Here is an 8,805-nt window from a genome sequence, read left to right on the forward strand (position 1 = left end):
GTGATAATCAAATTATTTTTTATATTATCTATTATATTATTATTAAAGATAAATTATTAGAATAATTTTCTTTCACATATTCAGAAAAGTTTGCTTTATTGGGCTAGAACATAGTATTTTATATCATTAAAGGATGAGTGAATATAGTTTATCCGGCAATCTGAAATAACATTTCGGGGACTTTAGTAATTCTATGTAAGGTTAATCACAACAATGCAAACAAAACCGGATAAAAAATGGTTTATCTTATGGTAAGAATACCACTAAATGTTATGACATATATTTATTTGTAAACAATTTCCCCATGTTATCACCTCCAGGATCAATCCATTATAAATAACATCTTACATCAAAATTTCCGATGAAAGGGAGAATACAAAATGAACAAGGCACATGGCTTCACGTGGGCCTATAGCCGTCTGAAAAAAAATGATCTCAACCAAACAATTAAACCGAATATTAGAATCTATAATCACAGAGGTATCACAGCGGTGAAGGAAATTAGAGAAAGTTGTGGGAGCAAATGAACAACATTTCAATGCATTATAACAGGAGCATCGTCATTATCATTGTCATTGCATCATCGGAACCAAAGATCTCATCTCTACTCCATTCCCATTGGATATATAGTACACCTTCTTCCAATTTTCCTCTGTGAATACCTCCCTGCTTACTAGTCTCTGTCTGCACAAGGAGAGAAAAAGAAAATAAATGCATACTGACTGAGACCTCAAATTATTATTGAAGAGGTAAGAATTTGTACTCCTTAGGTAGTAAACAACATAAAAAAAAGAAACATTCTTCCTAAAACAGTAGTAATTGATTCGGCAATTATAACATAAATTTTGATACCCACTGATGTTCTTTAACAAAACATGTCATCAGACATGACCTAATGACGTTAAGTTCTAAACGGATATTTCTAAACTATAAATCTATGGTAGAAATTGCATGATCAGAAAGATGGTAACAAAGAGAGACAACAACCCTTTTATGTAATCTGAAATCTAGAAAAGTCTGTGACTCCTTAAACATACCTAAGGTAGTAATGGCAAACTGCTGCCGCTTCATCAATGCTGTAGCGAGGCAAATTATAACGAGCATCCACAGGAACATCTGGTAAGTCTTTGCGAAGCTTTCCAACAGCAGTTGAGTGAGAGAAAGCACCAACCATCATTACATCATGCATCATAGACCTAAATGCATTCACCTGTTGAGAAAAAAAAAAATCGGTAAGCCTAAAACAGTGAACAGAAATCGTACAGATGAGGGACAAAAATGCATAGAAGATGGAAAAACAAAAAATAAAGGTACACATATCATCTAAAGATGTTTTGAATAGCCATAAGATCTTAATATTGTTTTAAAAAAAGAGCTTAAATTTAATACAGTAAATCTTCTAAAAAAGTATTATTAACCTAAACACAACAATTTATGAAGAAGAAAAGGGGTACTAACCATTGTCAATTCTCTAGAATGCACGGGTCGACGAGAATGCATAGTGACTGGCTCTCCATATTCACTGAATGTAAACCAGTTGTTATACTGCAGATAGGTGAAATGAATTAATTCATTTAAACAGAACGCCACAGCAAACTGCAATAGAGATATTAAAGAGGAAAAAGAAAACTGACTACAATTTTAACTAAGAAATATGGAGCTGGTGCTCACTTGATCAATTGCAATAAGAACAGGGATATCTTTCACAAGTGCTAACTCTTTCCTTAAACGAACAACTGCACTAACAGCCGCATGTGTTTGCTGAATTCCCATTTGAACTAGATCATATAGAGTTGAACCTTCGGGGATTTCCTTGGAGTCAACTCCTTTCATATATCCAATACCAGCACCCTCTCCCAATGAAATAGGATCAAGTATTTGGCATGGCAATTCTCTTAAGCGGGATTCATTGTATTTCAAAAAATCCTGTAGAACCAGCTATGAAAATACAAAAACAAAATGAACCATAGACATGCCTGAAAAACAGAGAAATCCTTCTAAATTTGTTTCCATTAAAAAAAAGCAGTGACATCTATCAGCATAACTTACAATCCAAAAAATCAAACAGACATTGTAGCCATAAACTCAATAAATATTTTATAATAGTGCAAGATTATGGACAGGGCTTCTTATACCACATGCCTCCAAACAAAATTTTCTAGTCTTATGCATCTATCATGACATTGTCTAGCAACTTGCACATGTAATTTCTGATGTTCACTATAAAAAGAATGAATATTTGCAAACACCTATCAGCAATATTAGGTTTAGTCAATATGAAGCGACATACCAACGGCTGGTAAAAAATGACTAACAATTCATCAAACCATAATGGAAAGAATTCTTGCCTTTAGAACATTTTCTGCCTGAAGAGGAGTGTCCCAAAGACCAGTTTGAGGGTTTTTATTAAAGTATCCACCATGAGTCCACTCCCAACCCTTAGGAACATATAATACCAGCCAACCTTCATCACGAGCCCAATGAACAAGCATTGCAAGCATAATGCTCTTCCCACAACTACGAGGACCATCCAAGACAATCTGCTTTCTAACTTTTGGACCTGAGAGAATTAAGTAACAAAGTAACTGTAATCTGTTCAATATCACCCACCATAATCTCACACTCAACTCTCCATCCAATAGTTATCACATTTCTAAGATTTTAGGTGTATGTCTCCGTTATTATTAAACAATTCATAACAGCTAAATCATAAAGAACTAACAATTAATCTGATCGATATCATCAGAAAACATTAGAAACAATAAAAGTTCTTGATGATACAATGAACTACCAGCAACATGATATTTTAAAATCAAGAATAAATTGCACAGCATTAACATATAACTTCCACATTACTAAAACTTAATAATTATTTTTTAAAGGTCATGTTACAACCAGGTGACTCTCATGCTCAAACATATTATAATTTTGACATGCTACATGATATATGTGTCATTTAACAAAATTGACATCACCTTATCAAAACACGATATAGTAGAAACAACAAAAGCAACTAAAAAACACAGGTAGTTTGATACCATTAGAAGACAGCATTGGAGGATCAACTATTCGCCTGAAATTGTCACGAAGATCCAAAAAACTTTGTCTCACAAGCAAAGCATTCCTCATTGATTCTTTAAATTCTTCCAACATCCCCATTGGCAACCCCTCAGGCAATACCTCATTCAATTCTTCTTCACTACACATAAACAATCCAATCAATAAATAGTACTACGCTTGCAAAATGCTACATACCAAGATGCAAAACAGAGACAATATTAGCAGATTCTCGTTACATTTACAAGGAAAGCCAAGGGCTTGCTTTGTAAAACATGAATTGGTATTGAATACCAACTTTTCTAAAGTACAATCGCATTAAATTCAATAGTCAATTATTAGTGTTATAAATACTTGTCACAACAGCCTAAACACGAATATATGTTGTGATAGAATTTGTTAAGCTGTCGAGGGAACCTTGCCCACTACCGTAGGACGACTCATATGATACAAGAATCTATTATATTAGAGGTTCAACTATAATGCACGCCCGGTAACGTTTCAGCGAAAACAAAGAGTTCCTTTTTATTTCCGTTTCATTTCAACGAATTTCCGGTAACATAAACCGTTATAGTAAGGAAACATTATACCTGAATTTGAAGTAAGTGCAGGTGTCTTTGCGCGTGAGCAAAGAAAGAGTAGGAGTTTTAGTGAAGAGAGGGCAGTTGTTGGGGCCCACATCAAGGGAGGGATCTCGATCATCTTCCGCTAAGCGGCGAGCGCGCGCCTTAGCCAACTCCATTTCTTCGGATGACATGGCAGACTCCGATTGAACGGCGGCGGCGGAGGCATCGGAGGGTTTGGACTTGGATTTCTTGTTGCCTTCCGGCTGCTTTACCTTGTTTTTTGCTTTTGATGAGAAATGGTTATGGTGATGGGGATTGACAAACGATGTCACAACAGCGTAGTTCTGGGGCTTGGAAAGCACAGTTCGAGAGATGATCCGCAACATTGCGCTGAGCTGGAGAAGAGGATTTTTGGCTTTGGTTTTGTTTTGGGGGTTATGAGGTTTTGTGGATGAAGAGGTAATTAAGATTCCAATTTTAGGGCATTGTGGTAATTTACTACTGCTTGATTGGGTCTGCAGCCTTATTATTTATTGGCCCATTTGGATAGCCTTTTTTGGGCTCTTGATTCATGTTTGATCCAAAAATATTTCAGAAAGCGTAAGTTGTATCAATTTTAAATTTAATTTAAAAAGTAAAAAAATAACTGTAACTTCCAAATAAAAAAACAATATATTTTAATAATTAATAAATAGTGGAAAAAATTGTAACAACATTGTTACTCAAAAATATAAGACGATATATATCAATATTTAAAAAAAAAAAAAGAAATACTATCCATTTACTTCAATTATACTCCTAAATTTAAGTAATAAAACTATATATATTTTAAATATATAAAATAGATATACAGATAATGTATCATCATGTGATTGAGTGATTTTAAATTAAAGATAAAATAATATTCAATCACATGATAACACATTGTCTGTACATTTATTTTGTATATTCAAAACATATACATATAACATTGCTCAAATTTAAGTGTTTTTTTCATGTTGCAAAGTCAAGGAAATTCAATTAAGAAAAGGGAAAAAGACTATTTCCTACCTAACTTTTAGCCCAATCTTAAACCCACACCTACGGGAGATGAAAAACCCAAACTTCCACCCATGACCAAATTTCTGTTAATTTTTTCTATTAAAGAGAGGGGTAAAATAGTTATTTTACTATTTATATTAAAAGTTATAAAGTTTATTACTTTTCGCTTCACCAAGGTTTTAGAAACTAATATTTCACCTTTACCTAAAGTTTTTAAACTTTTAAAAGTAACATTTTCACCTCCAAATCTAGGGTTTCCATTTTTTTTAAAACTCAACCACCCCTCCTAACTTTCAAAAATAGCAGTTTCACCCCACTCTTCAACTTTATATTTCGGCATCATTTTGACCTCCTCCTTCTCTCGGTGCGATAAAGAGATCTTCATCTTTTCGTCGCATGATGCGATAAAAAGACAAAGATCTCTTCGTCGCACAACCCAGATGACAAAGGATGACACTTCATTGCATTGTCTAGACACTTCATCGTCCTTCATCTGTTCTTTCAAATCTGGACAAGGCTTCGTAGTCCAAATTTGGGTGACGAAGGTTTGTCCTTTGTAGTCGAAGAAGGGAGATCGGTGGAAAGCGTCGGCCGTCGATGGTGGCCAGAGAAGGAAGAAAACCCTAGGGGTGAAATCTAAACTTTTCAAACTTAGAGGATGAGTTGAAGTGTTAGTTTGTAAAACCTAGATGGGGAAAATGATAAATTTTAAAGTTTTAAAGTTTATAGGTAAAATAACGATTTTACCTTTGTTTGTAACTGAAAATTTGAACAACAGTTTGGTCATAGGTGGAAGTTTGGGCTTTTCATCTCCTATGAGTATGACTTTGAAATTGGGCTAAAACTTGGGTGGGAAATAGTCCTTTTCCCTTAAGAAAATGTTTTTTTTTTTTTTGGGATTCCAGTTACAAAATTGTGAAAGCACAAAGAAATTTATTTAAGGTTGGGCTATTAATTAAAATGACCAAAATTAAGGGGTGTATAAAATTGTTTAACTCTTTGAGGGTTACATGGATATAACCACAACCCAAAATTAAATACCTTGTCCCCCTTCCATACTAACCCTAGTGCTGTATGCAAAGCAAAATCACAAGCAAACCCTAAAAATTTTAGAAAATCTCATTTTCATACTTTTACTTAAATTTCAACATTGTGATTTAGAATTTAAATGCCGGAAGTTACTTCCGGCATTTATACGAACATTGATTCAAGGATTCTTTTAAATTACAATATAATTTTAAAATAAAGAAAAATAAAAATAAATCTTTTAAATACCTAAATTACATAGATATGAATTTTAATAATGTATAATTATATGTATGTAATTTTTTAAAATATTATAAGTGTTAATAATTTTTTTTTAGGGTTTCTTGAAATTTAAAATTTAATATCTTATTATTAGTTTCAAAAATGACAATTATACGCTCAAAGAATAGAATATAACAAATTAGAAGTATAAACGTTATATTACAGATTATTGGAATCATATAGTATTTTTAAAATATATGAAACAAATATGATAATTTTCAAAAAAAGTGACGCCAACTAGGGTTGCCAAAATATTTTAGGGATTGATTGTGAGCTTTTAAACTTTTTAAGAGTTGAATATCATATTGAAAATATTTACGTCTATATGTGGAAGAGTTATTTTTTATTTTTTTTTTCAAATAAATGGATGATAAAATTTATATTTTGCTCTTGCTTTGTTAGTATTTTTTCAATCAGAGTTTGGTTTTAAGTGAAAAAATGTTATCTATGTTATTTAAGGGTGGAAAAGGATTTAAAGGCAAACGCTGGGTGAGGAAATGTAATTTACTCAATTAATAATTAGTAGTATTATATACATAATTTTTGTACATAAATAATATTGTGTCCCTATATGATTAAATAGATAAAAATTAAAAATAAAATAATATTTAATCACAGAATAACACGTTATTATTTGTGTATAAAATTATATATATAGTTTTATTAATTAATAATTTATCTTATTAAAGATGCATAGACATTAGAATGATTCTTCTTGGACACGTAATTGTAGGCATGACACCACCACATTAATTAGGAATGGCAACACTTGTTTTTGTTAATTTTTCTATTATTAACATTAGATATAACATTTAAGATACGATTTCTTAGTAGCAAATTATAGAAAATAAGAATTATAGAAAAAATGATCGAACATTTACTCTCCATCTAGCGATGGCCTAGAGCTGACAGAAAAAATTCTATTACTTAGAGATAAGGAATTCTGCATGATAGCATATACCTTTAGCATCTATAAGATTTCTCAGAGATCACGTTGCCAATACAATTATCCAACTTTGTACAAATAAATCTCTTAATTATGTTTGAATTCAGAATACTTATTATAAAAAATTATCACAAAAGTAAGAAGGGAGAGAAGGAGAAAAAGAGAAAGAAACCGTCCAACAACTAAACTTTTCAAAGCTCTTCTGTTAGTCATATGGTGTTTTCTTTTATCCACTATAAAATAATAACACAACTGTGGAAGTAAATTTTTTTTTTGTCTTTATTATTCTCATTTCGAACTTTGAATTATATTTAATCATGTTATATGGTGGATAATATGATTATTTAATTAACTCTAGTCTTCTATTAGGTCATGTAATCAACATGATAATGCTAAAGAATTTCAATGGGCAGCTGCTGTCTCATTTGTCACTAAACTGAAGAGAAGCAAACTAAACTCAGATATTCACTCATAACCTAATATAAGTATCCAGGGAGATCCATTTAATTATTTGACCTAATTAACTATGAACAATAATAGGCTCGAAGAGTGGAAATATCGTAATTAGTGGCTGCGGCTGACTCATCCCCACACAAAACAAGCAACTCAACCCACCAATAACCAAAATCTCTTTCTCTATATAAACCCTTCAAATCCACATTCATTTGCAGGAAAACTTCAATACTCTTCCTCCATTACCCTAAACACAAAGTATTCTTTTAAAACAACATCATTTGATGTGTATTTCAGCACTGGAGAAGCGTCTGGAGCTAGAAGAAATAAACAAAAGGCTAGTCACAACCCTATACGATGCCTTGAACGCTCGTGATGTTGATACCGTGCATCGCTTGTTAACTCCTGATCTTGAGTGGTGGTTCCACGGCCCTCCGAGCCACCAGCATTTGATGCGCATACTCACTGGATCATCGTCAGACGACAGTTGTTTCATTTTCGTGCCTCACTCCATAGTTGCCTTCGGATCAACGGTCATCGTCGAGGGCTATAACAAAGAACTCTCGGTTTGTTGGGTGCATGCATGGACTGTAAGTGATGGGATAATTTCTCAGGTAAGAGAATACTTCAACACTTGGGTTACAGTCGCTCGTTTTGGCGACACAGGGGCATCCCCGGATTTGAGCATATGTAGTTACCAAAGCGTCTGGCAAAGCAAGCTTTGTGATGATAAATCTGTGCCTGGTCTTGTGTTGGCACTTTAAGTTAATAAATCTGAAGGCAGTGATATTGTAATCAAAATCCTGGACTATTTTATATAATATTGTACTTGTGTTACTCCATACCACAAATATTATATATATAAATAAATTATACTAACTTATTTATATAAATTGAGGTAATTATATTTGATTAGATAATTTTAAAATGAAAAAAAGTAAACAACCGTATTATTTAATCATAAGCTAGCATCTCAATGTGTACAAATGAGTTTGTATAATTTGTTTATCCGAATAGTTTTGCTCAATGTTTTTAAAATCGGATCAATGGTTAAACTGATGGTAAATTGAAATTTTTAGCCTTTTTTTAACCATGTATACATATATGTCACTTATTATAAAGCTTAAACAAATATATCACAACAGTAATCTATTTTCTCAAAATACCCCTCTTTAATATTTCATGCAGAGATTCTCTCTTTCTTAGCAATTTTCTCTCTCAACTGAGGAAGAAACCCCTGTAGCATGAAAAAGATAAAATAAAATATTGATGGAATAAAACATGTGATTGAACAATAAAACCTATGAAAAATCTATTATAAAAAATTCAATTTAGACATAAGGCAGAGAGAGACAAAAAACTTCAGTTATATGATTTTGCTTCAGTTGAAAAAAACTTCAATTTTTTTTTATTTAATTGAAAAAAAAAGTTAAA

General features: G+C 32.3%; 2 protein-coding genes across 4 annotated transcripts; one reads left to right on the forward strand and one right to left on the reverse strand.

Annotated features, from left to right (window-relative positions):
- Window positions 1-305: 305 nt before the first annotated feature.
- On the reverse strand, window positions 306-4,065 carry LOC123218023. 3 transcript variants are annotated; one of them, XM_044639184.1, is made up of 7 exons: window positions 3,648-4,065; window positions 3,039-3,199; window positions 2,349-2,560; window positions 1,672-1,926; window positions 1,459-1,545; window positions 1,038-1,210; window positions 306-684 (listed from the first exon to the last, which is right to left on the reverse strand). In XM_044639184.1, exons 1-7 carry the CDS (start codon window positions 4,007-4,009, stop codon window positions 573-575), a joined length of 1,362 nt encoding a protein of 453 aa, XP_044495119.1. In that variant the 5' UTR covers window positions 4,010-4,065; the 3' UTR covers window positions 306-572. The 3 variants fall into 3 exon arrangements, with proteins under 3 accessions (XP_044495119.1, XP_044495117.1, XP_044495120.1); XM_044639182.1 differs by having other exon boundaries at window positions 1,672-1,938; XM_044639185.1 differs by lacking the exon at window positions 1,672-1,926.
- A 3,536-nt stretch (window positions 4,066-7,601) lies between these two features.
- On the forward strand, window positions 7,602-8,208 carry LOC123219824 (wound-induced protein 1-like). Its single transcript, XM_044641819.1, has one exon. The coding sequence runs from the start codon at window positions 7,656-7,658 to the stop codon at window positions 8,133-8,135; it is 480 nt and encodes a 159-aa protein (XP_044497754.1). The 5' UTR covers window positions 7,602-7,655; the 3' UTR covers window positions 8,136-8,208.
- Window positions 8,209-8,805: the final 597 nt, after the last annotated feature.

This window comes from Mangifera indica, chromosome 6 (genome assembly GCF_011075055.1).
Source record: "Mangifera indica cultivar Alphonso chromosome 6, CATAS_Mindica_2.1, whole genome shotgun sequence".
NCBI classification, from domain to species: Eukaryota; Viridiplantae; Streptophyta; class Magnoliopsida; order Sapindales; family Anacardiaceae; genus Mangifera; species Mangifera indica.

Excerpts from the sequence above, each read along its gene's own strand:
- LOC123218023 (XM_044639182.1), bottom strand. The coding sequence starts at position 4,009 with ATGTTGCGGATCATCTCTCGAACTGTGCTTTCCAAGCCCCAGAACTAC. Across the intron at positions 3,200-3,647 it reads TGCACTTACTTCAAATTCAG|TGAAGAAGAATTGAATGAGG; the intron begins GTATAATGTTTC and ends GTTTATGTGTAG. Across the intron at positions 2,561-3,038 it reads TCCAATGCTGTCTTCTAATG|GTCCAAAAGTTAGAAAGCAG; the intron begins GTATCAAACTAC and ends TAATTCTCTCAG.
- LOC123219824 (XM_044641819.1), top strand. The coding sequence starts at position 7,656 with ATGTGTATTTCAGCACTGGAGAAGCGTCTGGAGCTAGAAGAAATAAAC.